General features: G+C 34.9%; 1 protein-coding gene across 1 annotated transcript; it reads left to right on the forward strand.

The window, feature by feature from the left end:
• Positions 1-260: 260 nt before the first annotated feature.
• On the forward strand, positions 261-3,991 carry LOC130054889 (uncharacterized). Its single transcript, XM_056165960.1, has 2 exons — positions 261-704; positions 2,986-3,991. The coding sequence occupies exons 1-2, from the start codon at positions 488-490 to the stop codon at positions 3,945-3,947; spliced, it is 1,179 nt and encodes a 392-aa protein (XP_056021935.1). The 5' UTR covers positions 261-487; the 3' UTR covers positions 3,948-3,991.
• Positions 3,992-15,679: the final 11,688 nt, after the last annotated feature.

Raw genomic sequence — 15,679 nt, forward strand, 5'->3', positions numbered from 1 at the left:
AAACTTAAAACTACTTCATTTTATTTAGTACGATTTTTTCTGACAATTAGAAACGTCACATACCCTTACCGTAAACTTATTGTGAGGAAAATGACAACCCGATAAATAATCAGGAAAATTGTGTAGGTTTTTTTTAAATGTATGTATAACTTGACACAAATATCATGAGGTCCATTGATCACTAACTCGAAATGTTTGCGGTAGCATCTTTACAATTACTTTATAATTGAAATAAAACATAATATAAGATTTTTAGAATTAACTATAAATCCATTTATTTTAGCCAGACTTAAATATATTTTATTTCTGAGGATTTTTTCGGAAACACTATTCCGGAATCCTACCGGAAATAAGTTGGCAAATAGAATAGCATTTCCTTTTATGACGAGGCAATTTCGGGAGAACGGTGAGATAACAGTCGAGACAACATTTTAATTTTTTATAAGATTCAGAAGCTACGGAAAATAAGTTAAATTGTAGAAAAAACATGCCAAAAGAAAAATCAACGAGGGCGAAAAAGAAGAAGGGAGGTGAAGTTATGAGAAAGGGGCGAACAAATAAAAATGTGGAAGGACCAGTTGAATTTCAAGAGCAGACGACAATGGAGACATCAACAAATAATGGATTTGAGGGAGAAATGGATGTATCACCCAGAGATGAACCATCGGGATTCCGCATGGAGAATTCCAGGGAAACCATTCGAGGTACACAGGGCATAGATATACCAAATATGGTCAACAGTTACAACAATGTCATTGGACTTAATGTTTCACAAGAAATTAAAAACAAAATAGTCAGTGGTCAGTATGTAGAATTGGCAAAACTGTTGATTAATTCTAATGAGCCACAAAAACAAACAATTGTAATGGTGAATGGGGAATTACAAACATCCGAGAAAAATTCTAAAAAAATCAACAACATTGAACAATGGACGGATGCATTTATAATTTTTTGCAGTATTTATTTAGAAGCACATCCGGCAAAAACATTAGAAATTTTGAAATACATGAATGATGTTAGGTTAGCAGCATCTAGGTCAGGAAATCTTGGATTTAAAGAGTATGACCAACAATTCAGATTAAAAATGGCAAAGAACCCTACAAAACCATGGGGTGAGGTTGATTCAGAATTATGGTTGATGTTTGTTTTACCTGCTGTTAAAACTCTGTCTGCTGCTCCAACTTACCAGAGTCAGAGTAAAAAATGCTACAATTACAACTACCAAGGTTCATGCTTCAGATCACCCTGTGCATATTTGCATGTATGTATCAAGTGTGGGGGTCAACATCCTATCAACAATTGTCAATCAAAAAACATCAGCACACAAGGGGAAGGTTTTAGTAATTTTCGTGGACAGGGAAATTACAGATTTTCAAGGGGTCAGTACCAAAACACAAGAGGAAGAGGGGGGTCTCAATTCAGAGGTCAAAGGGGAACTTTCTAATGTATGGAAGCTTGGGACCACCCCTATAGATATAAACAATTTAGAATCATTGTTACACAGTTATCCTCAAAAAAATATAGCTTTAGAGCTTTTGCAAGGATTTAGATTTGGATTCAGATTAGGGTACAAAGGGCCAAGAATAGGGAGTGAATCAGATAATCTTACATCAGTCAAAAAACACCCTGAGAGAGCAAAAGAAAAAATAGATAATGAAGTAGAAAAAGGAAGGATAGGGGGATCATATTCAAATAAACCAATATCAAATTTAAAAATATCGCCAATAGGCATTGTACCAAAAAAAGAGGGAATGTGGCGATTAATTACACATCTATCTTTTCCAGAAAATAACGGTGTTAATCACTACATAGATCCCCAAGAATGTACAGTAGCTTATACATCTTTAGATCAGGTTTTAGAAACAGTAGCTAGGTTGGAAACAGGAACATTGCTGGCTAAGATGGATATAAAATCTGCATTTAGACTAATGATAATCCATCCTGGTGATTTTGATTTGCTAGGTTTCAAATTTCAAGGTAAATATTACATTGACAAATGTTTACCAATGGGTTGTGCAATGTCATGTAATCTGTTTGAAAAGTTTTCAACATTTTTACACTGGCAACTTCAGAAACAGACAGGTATTGACACGATTTATCATTATCTGGATGATTTCTTATTTATTGGAAGAGTAGGTACTCAAGAATGTTCACATTTAATGGAAGAGTTTCAGAATTTGTGCAGTTTGGTGGGTGTACCGTTAGCAAATGAAAAAACAGTAGGGCCATCTACAAGCATTATATTTTTAGGTTTAGAAATAAATACGGTTGATATGGTTGTAAAAATTCCTCTAGAAAAGGTAAAACAGTTGAAATCTATGCTAAATATGGCCCTTATTAAAAAGTCATTACAGTTACAAGAAGTACAAAGCATAGTTGGAAGCTTAAATTTTTTCAGCAAAGGTGTGCCAAATGCAAGAGCATTCAACAGAAGGTTTTATGATGCTACTTGTGGGGTGACAAAAGCTCATCATCATATCAAAATCACAAATGAGTTTAGGGAAGATGTTAAAACTTGGTTACTTTTTTTAGAACAGTTCAATGGTGTTAGACTCTTGCATGAGAGTGATTGGCTGAGTAAAGAAAATATGAAATTGTTTACAGATAGTACAGGCAATCCAGATTTGGGATGTGGGGCATACGGGGAAGGTAGATGGGTTTTCTGGCCTTGGCCAACAAAATGGGATTTAGGTATTTTTAAAGAAATGTCATTTTTGGAGCTGGTGCCCATTGTATTAGCTATTTACATATGGGGCGAAATGCTCTTTAAGAACAAGAGGATCATAATGTACATTGACAACAATGCACTGGTGTCAATTATTAACAAACAAACATCAAAATCAAAAAGAATCATGTTTTTGATAAGAAAGTTGGTCCTTATACTGTTAAAAAACAACATAGTATTCAAGGCAAAACATATAGCAGGTACACAAAATAGTATCGCAGATCTATGCACTGTCACGTAAACAGTTTAAAACATTTCAGGAATTGGCTCCACAAGCAAACAAGATACCAGAAAAAATACCAGTAGAATTTCAGCAGTTGATGTTAGAAATGAAGTAAACAACTTGTTACATCTAGCAACAGCCCCAAATACTCAGGAAACATACAACCAGGGACTAAGATGCTTTGAGGAATTCCAGGATTCCCTAAACCTTAGCAAAATATGGCCCCCTACGTTAGAGCAAATAGTTCTATTTATAGGTTATATGTCAGCAAAACATCTCTCAGTGGCAACAGCTAGAACTTACATTTCAGCTATTTCTTACAAACTAAAAATTCAAAACAATAGGGATGAAACTCAAAGCTTTCTGGTTAAGAAACTCTTAGAAGGATTCAGAAGAAAGGTCAAGAAAAATGATGCCAGACTGCCAATTACATCAAATATATTAAATCAAATACTACAAAGTTTGCACTTGGTTTGTACAAACTACTATGAATGCAAACTGTTTCAAGCCGCCTACACTTTAGCATTTTTTGGTTTCTTTAGAGTTGGAGAAATGACAGTAAAAAACCAAAAAGATCTGGGACATGCAATTGAATATGAAGACATAACAATGTTTACAGAAGAAAATAAAATCCAAATAAAATTAAAGCATTCCAAAGTGGATCAAATAGGGAATGGAGAAACAATTACTATTCAGAATAGCCAATTTGGGTCTCAAATACAACCAATTAAGATTATTCAAGAATATCTAGCAATACGACCTTCAGTGCAGGGGAAGTTGTTCTGTCATTTTAGTGGACAACCACTAACTAGATACCAATTTACGGCAGTTTTAAATAAAGTTTTGTCGATAATAGGGTTAGAAGGTAAAAAATACAAGTCTCATTCATTTAGAATTGGGGCAGCAACCAGTGCAGCAATGTTTGGTATGTCAGAGGAAGAAATCTGTAAAGCAGGAAGATGGAAATCTAAAGCATACAAAATTTATGTTAGGATGTAATCATAATATAAATGTAGGTGTAACCCTTAGGACTGTCATATGTTTAAGTATATATGAAAATGGTTTCAAGTCATATAATTATATAATCTTGTCATGTCTCTATATATACACTTTCAGAACAGGTATGGGTAGTGGGCTCATCAATAGTCAAAAGAGCATTTTTAGCAGCTAGAATCAGACCAGATGGAGTTAACTTGGGACTAATGGATAGATTAAATGTGTCTATTTGGTGGCAAGGAAAAGGGGGTATGGGCTGGTATGAAATGTACAACAAGATCAAAACATTGCTGAAAGTTGCTGACCCTCCTGATTACATTATTCTACATTGTGGTGGTAATAATATTGGGTACACACCAATCAAACAGCTTATACAAGATATGAAAGGTACAATTGACAAAATTTGGAAACTTTTACCCAATACAAAGCTTGTATGGTCACAAATATTGCCTAGAAAGAACTGGTACTCATCAGATAGCATAGAAAAAATGAATAATTCTGCAAAAAGAATCAACAGTTCAGTGGCGGCTTATATAGTAAGGAATGGGGGATGTTATATCAAGTATTTGGATATCAAACTTGTAAACACATCTTTTTGAGGCAGATGGGGTCCATATATCAAATATAGGCAATGAAATTTTTCTCAACAACATTAGTGCAGGGTTAGAACAATTTATAACGAATGGATGGCAAGTGTATCCAAAGTTATACTAGAATTTGGACGGGGTATTTTGTGGCAAGGTCTTGGCTCCAGGAACTAGCCGCTCCCCCCCCCCCCCCTTGGTGGCGGTGGCTTCAATGGTTAATATTGTAACCATTTCCGCCATGTGGAAGAATGCGCGTCTGGTTCCTGTGATTGGACATTGAATGATTTGATTGGACAATATTGTATGTATTGAATTATTTGGTGACAATTTGGTCACATATATATATGATACACTTTGATTGCCGCTCACCGGAATCATAGTCATATGGTTTTTTGTTTAATTGAAAATTGACATTTTAATGATGGATGTTTGGGGGTGATTGCAAATCGTCTCATTGCCGTCAACCGGAATGAGAAGATCTGCTAAATTTGTTGCTTGATTTTATGATATAACATTAGGCAATGATGTGTTTTTGGCCTGTACCATTTGGGTGTCAATACACAGGTGTAATTTACATGGTAAAATTTTAATGTAAAACTTTAAAATTTTACTCATTGCCTAGTTGCCAAGACCAACAACAGCCACAATGGGGAGGGGGGTGTTGTTATAAAATACAATAAGTGCAAAAAATAAACTTGTATATAGGTAAACATAATGTTATGTCTTTATTTCCATCCCAGGACAAGGTCAGCTTACAAGTACAATGTACACTACAAACTGCTATCATTTTGAAGTTTTGCAAGGCTGGTCTATAATAATTGTTAATTAAGTATGATATAATGTAAAAGGATTTAAAATGATTTCAAACATAATTTTCCAGTAATTGATGTGTTTATTTATGCGATGGACGAAAGCCGAGTTAGCTTCGATGTTTTTGTTTTGATTATGCAAGCTTGTCACTCTGGCCACCTGCGAGCGAGGCGAGAGTTGGGTTACATAACTGTATAAACAACGCTGACCGTGAAGAATGTAAACAGCTTGCAGTTATTGACCATGATTTATTCTACGTTTGAACGTTTTATTTTTATGTATATTACTTATTTTAATTCTAATATGAAACAAAAGATAATTTATCTCTCTCCTTTTGTTGTTGTTGAAGGTTTGTTTATGTTAAAACGAAAGAAAAAGAGAAATGTATCACTAAATAATTTGTATTTGAACCACAGAGCATGTTAAAAACCTTATTTAAAATGAATATTAGTATTTATTGTAGTCAGGTATGTTATTTTTAGCAAGTTTATTTCAGTTATACGCATGAAGAGTTCTCGCTCACTTGCCAAATGAAAATGGCTACTTGTTTACGGGTATAGCTTTTTACTCTAATATAACACAAGATTCGAACAAAATAACAATTTCATGAGATAAATAAGATGTTAAAGAACAACTTTTCCATCGGAAGCCATATCGAATTCTTTGCCGTTTTTGAGCTATAAAGCGAAAACTTTTAGGGGCCGTAGATCCCTAATTTAAGGGGCCAGCCCCTTTTTACTGGTGTCAAATAAAAGCTCTTGAAATTCTACACAACTTTTATTCTACATGTCTTAAAAAAATATTTTTAGTTTAAAAGATACAAAGGAAATTATGTGCAAATTTTCGCTCTTTCAGGCGTCCTGATTTTTGACCCCTCTCTATCGCCATTTTAAATGGCGAAATCAAAAAACAAAATATGATGTGCACAACTACAATGCTTCTACTTTACCAATTCAGTGTTTTCTCTGCTCCAATTATTATAGTCTCGGAGCCTTTATCTGGAAACCAAAGCCCCTAAAATTTCACTAAAAGGGAAATAACTCGCAAGCGGAAGAGAATATCCAAAATGTTTAAAAGTATTTTGAAAGTCTTAAGTAAAATGTATTAAAACTGAAAATTTGAGCAAAATCTGTTGAGGAATGAGCGAGATATGAAGCTTTAAAGTTAGCGTCTAGGAAGAAAAAAAAAAGAATAATAATAAGAATAATCTTAACCAGCACAATAAGTAGAAGGTCTTCCGTTGCTACGGAAGACCTTAATTATATTCCCAATTTTGGTGTGTTGTTTTTGCATTTTTACAAATTTTAATTATTGTCATTTCCTCATTAATATTTTGCAGTTGTAAATAGTGTGATTTGGAATATAAAAAGTATGGCAAATGTATTTTCAAAGCTGGGAATTCCGACAGAAATGAAAGTAAAAAGTACATCTAAGAAAAGTGAAGATAGCGAACAGTGATCAATCTCATAACTCCTATAAGTAATACAAAATAGAGAGTTGGGCAAACACGGACCCCTGGATATACCAGATGTGTGATCAGGTGCTTAGGAGGAGTAAGCATCCCCCGTCGGCGGGACACACCCACCGTGAGCCCTACATGTATATCTTGATCAGGTAAACGGAGTTATCCGTAGTCAAAATCAGTGTGCCAAGAACGGCCTAACAATCGGTGTAAAACATGTCAGACAGCAATTGACCTAATGGTAGGTTGTTTTGGCAAAATATATCGTTATAACGACCACAGAATATGTGAAATTCTTACTTTAAACGAGACTGTTGGAACCCCAGCACCATCAATTTGCTTGTAAGTAGCCTGCTTCGATTAAAAAAACTGACCATAAACAGAACAAGCTCTTGCGTATCGAATCAGTTGAGGGAGATAAAAACCATATGCAAGTGATAATGCAATATTTCTACATAAATATGGGAAGTTGACATAAACTTCACTTTAGAAAATACACGAGGGTAATTGCTTTGCTTCACATCAAAGCTTTATGACGTATACCGGCGTCAAGCTTGTAGTTCACACTCTCCTCAAAGTTATTTCTTAAGTATTTGTTGTGAATTAACCTTGTTTTCTATTTTGCAGATATTTTGGGATGAAGAATAAAGCAAAAGCAATGGAACTAGTGTCGTGTAATTTCCAATTCAAAGTAATTCCAACCTCCTGTGATGTCATCAGATTTTGCAAAATCAATAATTTATTTAGATTTATGCATGATAGGAACATGAATTTTGTTGGAGTCTTTTCCGATAGGTATTGTAGAAAATCTTGTTAAAAATAAACTATTTCAAAAGTCTAAGTTATAGATGAATAATCAATGATACGTTTTAAAATATTAAATCCAAGGGCAATAACCCAGTTTTTATTGATTTCTCTATCAAATCTATTATGTGATAGATTTCCTTTATTTTTTACAGACATTTTGTATATTTTTGTGAAGATACAGTTTCATGAAATTGTTATGAATGCTATTAAATCGTCATGACCAGTTTGTATGAAATTTTGATAACGCTGTTAAGGAAAATTGCAATTTTCTGACGGTGATATATGATTCTGTTTATGTACGTCTCTCATCTTAAAAAGTGTGATGACCGATGTATTTTATTTGATAATTTGTTAGGTTTAATTCTAATGAATTGAAATAAACACACTTTTAAAACTAAACACACTTTTAAAACTTGTATCAGATAAAACTGCGAGTATGGAATTACCTTAAATAAAAAAAAAATTGAAAGCTTCAATGACTTTATCAAGATTGCAAACTCTTTTCAATATTCCATTTTCCATCTCCAAGAATACTCTCTTGAATACCATAGCCACATTTAGAAACGGGAAAATTACGTGGACCCATTACTAATAAAAATACCAGTCACACCAATTATTCGTCATCGGAGAATAAACAAGATGATCATTATCCTGTTCAATTCAAACAGGTTAAAAACAAATGACTGTGGAATGGTAGACATGAAAGTTAAAGATAACGAACAATGATCTCATAACTCCTATAAGGAATACAAAACAGAGTCACCTTTTAGTTACCATTCAATCATATTCTATTGACCATTCAATCACCTTTAGTTATCATTCAGTTACATTCTATTGACCATTCAGTCACCTTTAGTTATCGTTCAAAGACCTTTCGGTGACCATTCAGTTACCATTCTTGAAATAACACTATTGACCATTTAGTCACCTTTCTGTTACCATTCTTGAAATCACATTCTATTGACCATTTAGTCACATTCTATTGACCATTCAGTCACCTTTAATTATCATTCGAGGACCATTCGGTGACCAATCAGTCACCTTTCAGTTACCATTCAATCACATTCTATTGACCATTTAGTCACATTCTATTGACCATTTAGTCACATTCTATTGACCATTCATTCACCTTTAGTTATCATTCAGTTACATTTTATTGACCATTCAGTCACCTTTAGTTATCGTTCAATCACATTCTATTGACCATTTAGTCACATTCTATTGACCATTCAGTCACCTTTAGTTATCATTCAAGGACCTTTCGGTGACCATTCAGTTACCATTCTTGAAATCACATTCTATTGACCATTCAGTCACATTATATTGACCATTCAGTCACCTTTAGTTATCATTCAATCACATTCTATTGACCATTCAGTCACATTCTATTGACCATTCAGTCACATTATATTGACCATTCAGTCACCTTTAGTTATCGTTCAGTAACATTCTATTGACCATTCAGTCACATTCTATTGACCATTCAGTCACTTTTAGTTATCATTCAGTTACATTCTATTGACCATTCAGTCACCTTTAGTTATCATTCAATCACATTCTATTGACCATTTAGTCACATTCTATTGACCATTCAGTCACCTTTAGTTATCATTCAAGGACCTTTCGGTGACCATTCAATGACCTCTTATCGACTATTAAAGTACCATTAGTTGACTTTTCTGTCACATTCTAGTGGTCTTTCAGTCGCTCAGTCACCTTTAAATTATCATTCATTGACCTTCCAGAGACTACTCAGACATATATTTAGTGACGAGTCAGTCATTTTAATTATTATTCACTTACATTTAGTGACCATTTTGTTACGGTTTAATGATCATTCAGTAATATTTTGATGATCATTTAGTCACCACAGCAAAATATTTTCTCTTCTAGTGCAAAAGCTTTTGAATAAAGTTTGTTTAATAGGAACTAAATTCAGCTGCAAAAGGAGCACACTTCGTACTTATGGGAATTCCAACAAACTATTGGAAATCTTGACCACCAAGTACATGTACCACGATATAAATTGTCAATTCAAAGAACTCTAGCATCCTTTTAATCTCAATTTGTGAGTACTTGTGTGTAGAATCAGAGTTACGTTTAACAAAATAATATTTTGCACGACTGATCAAACGATGAGTATTTCCGTGTTCCATATGGGTATATCAGTTCCATAATAACCAGGTTCAAGATTAACCATATGGTTATATCAGTTCATAAGAAAATTGTTCAGGTTTCATCACATACCAGTGTAGATTGACCAAAAAGTGTAGAAACGTATTGCTTTTTTTATTAAGTATAGTGGAATGTTGAAAATGATCAAATTCAAATTTAAAGAAATTCAAGACTACCGCAAACGGTTCATCACACGCCCGTCGTACAGTGATGACAAAATTTTAGTGTATAATCTGTATCCATCACATGATGAAAAATGCAGTTTCCACAAGGCTGAAACACTGCGGAAACTTAGGTATACATAAGGTTTCTGCCAAGTTTCCGCTTGGAAACTTCAAGTTTCAGCAAGATTCCGCACTCCGGAAACTTAGGGTGTCCACGAATCCATATGGTTTCTGCAACGGAAACTTGCTGAAACCTCAAGTTTCCACGAGTTTACGCAGCCATAAACCATTGACATACATATGGTTTATCATAAGTTTCCGCAGGCGTAAACCATCAACATGCATATATGGTTTATCATAAGTTTACGCATACATAAACTATATTGGTTTATATATGGTTTATGTCAAGTTTCCGCATGCATAAGCTACTGATATGCAAATGGTTTCTGCATACATGCATTTGATATCAAGTTTCCAACTTGATGCTCAAAGACCTTCTACTGTACAGAAAATACAAGCCACAATTTGACAGTTTTATTCATTCTTAAATATTATAATATTCACACAAATGAACTTGATGTAATAATACTGATACACTAGTACTAAAGCAGAACAAATCTGTATAAATATATCAAGGTAACTCCATACTTGCAATATTCCCTGATAAAAGTATCAAAAATGCATTTATTTCAATTTATTAAAGTTAAAATTAATAAATTATCAAATGAAATATATAGGTCATCACACTTTTTAAGATGCTAGACATACTTAAACAGTATAAATTATAAACATCCGAAAAATTGCAATTCTCCTTCAACAGCATTATTAAAATTTCATAAAAACTGGTTATAACGGTATAATATTATTAATTGTGACCTTGAGCCTTTGGCTCAGGTGAGCTAGAAATGAGGAAATTAAATATAACTATTAACAGTAATAGCATCATTTATAAGTAGAGGAAACGGCCCACTCTTGAATGCTCCTAGGTGGTGGGGTCATAGTAATTTCCGTTCTACTTCTACTTGGCCTTGGCTTTTTGTCTCTTTGATTGAAGTTGCAAAGATTCAGCATACTCTCTGTCCAGGTCGCACTTAACATTACGCAGCAGGGATGACTCCCATATAAATGGTAAGACCTTCCTCTGGGTGGCTTCCTCATCATCCGTTACTTCTGGAGACGTTGCCTCCTTAGTCAGCACCTTTTTAATCTCTTTTTTTGGTCCTTGGTCGAGAAATGGGAATCTCTCTCCAGCTGGGCCTTTTGACTCTTTAGTTTCTGTAAAAAGATGTGCAATGAATTATAACGATACTGATGGTGAACTTATACTAGCAATATTCGTATATAGGATACTTCTGCATAGAATCCAAAGAAATGTCATTCTAGCACTCAGTATCTTGTTTAACACATCATGTGTACTAACACTTCTTATTATACAGTAAATTTCATATTATATCTGACTGTCCTTCACACAAACCTAATTTCTATGAAAATAAATTGTTATATAATTCTCAATTGGGATCTTTACAGATGTTCCCCAAACATCAATGAGTACAGAATCCAAAAATGTATCTGCAACATAAATTTCAAAACTATTAATTCAAATCCAAACAAGAGATGTTTGTAAAACATATATGCCCCCATGGTGCAAAATTGAAAAGGGTTATACACATGCATCATCTAATTTTATAGTAGTATCACCAATTCAAAATATTGAGAAGACAATATCTTCCTATGTCAGGAGTGGATTGACCATGTGACCTAAAAATCAAGATGGGTCATCTACTCCTTATGCTTTGCCAGTGTACCAAGTTTAGTGTCAATCAATCAAATAATTCTTAAAGTATAGGAGACAATATATTACTATGTCCAGTTTAACCCCTGACCTTTGACCTTGTGACCTCAAAATCATTAGGGGTCATCTTCTCCTTATGCTGTACCAGTGTGCCAAGTTTGATGTCTGTCAAGCAAAGGGTTCTCAAGATATTGAGTGGTCAGTATTTTCTATGTCCAGTTTGACCTTTGACCATGTGACCTCAAAATCACTAAAGGTCATTTACCTCTTAAGATGTACCAGTGTACCAAGTTTGATGTCTGTCAAGCAAAGAGTTTTTAAGATATTGAGTGGTCAGTATCTTCCTATGTCCAGTTTGACCTTTGACCATGTGACCTCAAAATCCCTTGGAGTCATATACTTCTTAAGATGTACCGTGTATCAAGTTTGATGTCTGTCAAGCAAAGGGTTCTCGAGATATTGAGTGGACAGTACCTCCCTATGTCCAGTTTGACCTTTGACCATGTGACCTCAAAATCACTTAAGGTCATTTATCTTAAGATGTACCAGTGTAGCAAGTTTGATGTCTGTCAAGCAAAGGGTTCTCAAGATATTGAGTGGTCAGTATCTTCCTATTTTCAGTTTGACCTTTGACCATGTGATTTCGAAATCACTACAGGTCATCTACTTCTTAAGATGTACCAGTGTACCAAGTTTGATGTCTGTCAAGCAAAAAGTTCTCAAGATATTGAGTGGTCAGTATCTTCCTATGTCCAGTTTGACCTTTGATCATGTGACCTCAAGATCACTAAGGGTCATCTACTTCTTAAGATGTACCAATGTACCAAGTTTGATGTCTATCAAGCAAAGAGTTCTCAAGATATTGAGTGGTCAGTATCTTCCTATGTCCAGTTTGACCTTTGACCATGTGACCTCAAAATCACTAAGGGTCATCTACATTTTAGGATGTACCGGTGTACTAAGTTTGATGTCTGTCAAACAAAGGATTCTCAAGATATTGAGCAGACAGTATATTCCTGTGTCCAGTTTGACACTTGATCTTTGACCATGCTACATCAAAATCAATGGAGGTCACCTACTCCTTACAATGTACTTGAGCACCAAGTTTGATGTACAACGGACTGAGATAAAATTCAAACTAGATTTGTAACTTGTTATGGCAAAGCAATGTACTAAATATCAAATGTATATCTGTAAGAACAGAGAAAAAAGTGCTTAAAACTGATCTGACAGACAGACGGACGGAGTGCAAACCTAAAGTCCTCTTCCATTTTGTCGGTAGGGGACTAAACACAACCTCTAAGAGATTGTAAAAGAGAGGTTACTTTGACTTAAAAATGCTCAATTTGTTTGAAAAATGCAAACATTAGAAACTCTATGTATGGCCTTGACCTTTGACCCTAAATTCAAGGTCGAAAGAGTAAGAACCAGAATTAAGAAAACCTAAACTGTCATAGTATCAAAGATATTCAAGTCAAAACATAAAATTAAAGGGATGGTAACTGGAGTTGACAAGAATTCAAGGTCACAAAACATCTACTGTATTTGAGAAGAGCTAGCGCTCAAACAAAAAAACTGCAGACATTCAAGGGCAATAACCAGGTTTAAGGGTCTTCAGATCCCTTCGATTGATCTCTCACTGGGTTTTTTTTTAAGTGAATTCATGAGTAAATGTTTTGTGTCTCTGTATCTTTCGATTTAGTAACTAAGAATAGCAATAACAATTTTTTTTAAAGCAAGTCAGTGTTTAGCAAATGTTTGATGTTCCTAAAATTTAAAGTGAGAGAAAAGTAATAAAAACAAGGATCAGAGTCAAAATTCAAGTATGTAGGTTGATATCTGATTATTTCTCAAAAAGCATTGTATTATGAACTAACAAGAGGCCCATGGGCCACATCTCTCACCTGAGTCACCTTGGCCCATATTCGAAGACTTTCCATATATATTTGCATGTAAAACCTTAGTCCCTATTATGGCCCCAACTACCCCTGGAGGCCACGATTTTTGCAAACTTGAATCTACACTACGTCAGAAAGCCTTCATGTAAATGTCAACTTCTTTGGCCCAATGGTTCTTGAGAAGAAGATTTTTAAAGATTTTTCCTATATTTGTATGTAAAACTTTGACCCTCCCCCACTTGTGGCCCCATCTTACCCCCGGGGGCCATGATTTGAACAAACTTGAATCTGCACTATGTCAGAAAGTTTTCTTGTAAACATCAGCTTTTCTGACTCAGTGGTTATTGAGAAGAAGATTTTAACTATATATTTGTATGTAAAACTTTGATCCCCCCTTGTGGCCCCATCTTATCCCCGGGGGCCATGATTTGAACAAACGTGAATCTGCAATATGTCAGGAAGCTTTCAGGTAAATTTCAGCTCTTCTGGCCCAGTGGTTCTTGAGAAGAAGATTTTTAAATGACCCCACCCTATTTTTGCATTTTTTTTATTATCTCCCCTTTGAAAGGAACATGGCCCTTCATTTGAACAAACTTGAAAGCCCTTCACCCAAGGATGCTTTTGGCCATGTTTGGTTGAAATTGGCCCAGTGGTTCTGGAGAAAAAGTCGAAAATGTGAAAAGTTTACAGACGGACGACGGACAAAATGTGATCAGAAAAGCCCACTTGAATCTTCGGTTCAGGTGAGCTAAAGTGTTTCAATATGTCTTAAAGAGTGATAGCATTTTGATGGTAAGAAAAAATAATAAACAGAACAATATCAATATGACTTTCAACAGAAAAGTGGAAAGCTCTAAATACATGGACCCCAATGCTCATTACAATTGTTCCATTTTCTTGTCATAGTGACTATCCTTCAACTGTTCAGTAATGAATCCTTAAATGGTATGCTCACATAAAACTGGTATCCTAGCTTCTTACTTCTGTGGTGCTTTTAACATGTTTAATCAAAATGGTCTTCTGACACCAAAACTTGAGTCACTATGGTCCTTGTCCAAATCCGTCTTGTTGCTTCCTAGATGAATAGACTACCACTTTACTGAATCAAGATGGACTTGTGACAGGAGGAGTGTTCATCCATTGTAACACTGAAAGTTGGTTCCATTCTCATGGGCTGTCTTTCATATCATATGGGGAGTTAGTCATGGAATGCATCTTCTGCTCATCTAGTTCTAAAAAAAACAGTAAACAAAAATTAATCCTATGTAAGATATGGTATATCAAGACTGAGTAGACACACCGTTACTTTGCTCAATTCTGTCTTCACTTTGCCAGTGGCTGATTTAAAAACACACACACATTGAGACCAAAAATAAATAAGAGACCCATGGGCCACATCGCTCACCTGAGTCACCTTGGCTCATATTTTAAGATTTTTCCTATTTGCATGTAAAACTTTGATCCCTATTGTGGCCCCAACCTACTCCCAGGGGCCCTGATTTTTACAAAATTGAATCTGCACTATGTCATGAAGCTTTCATGTAAATGTAAACTTCCCTTGCAAGTGATTTTTAATGATTTTCCCTATATATTTGTATGCAAGATTTTGATCCCCTACTGTGGCTCCATCTTACCCCCGTGGACAATGATTTTTACAAACTTGAATCTGCACTATGCCAGACAGCTTTCATGTAAATTCCCATTTTCCTGGACCAGTAATTATTAAGAAGATTTTCCCTATTTATTTGTATGTAAAATTTCAATCCCCTAATGTCGCCTCATCTTAACCCCCCCCCCCCCATACACACACACACACGGGGCCATGATTTTAACAAATTTAAATCTGCACTAAGTCAGGAAGCTTTCATGTAAATTTCAGCTCTTCTGGCCCAGTGGTTCTTGAGAAAAAGATTTTTAAATGACCCCACCCTAGTTTTTGCATTTTTGTGATTATTTCCCCTTCGAAGGGGACATGACCCTTCATTTGAACAAACTTGAAAGCCCTTCACCCAAGGATGTAAAAATGTAAAGAGTTTACAG

This window comes from Ostrea edulis, chromosome 5 (genome assembly GCF_947568905.1).
Source record: "Ostrea edulis chromosome 5, xbOstEdul1.1, whole genome shotgun sequence".
In the NCBI taxonomy this organism is placed as follows: domain Eukaryota; kingdom Metazoa; phylum Mollusca; class Bivalvia; order Ostreida; family Ostreidae; genus Ostrea; species Ostrea edulis.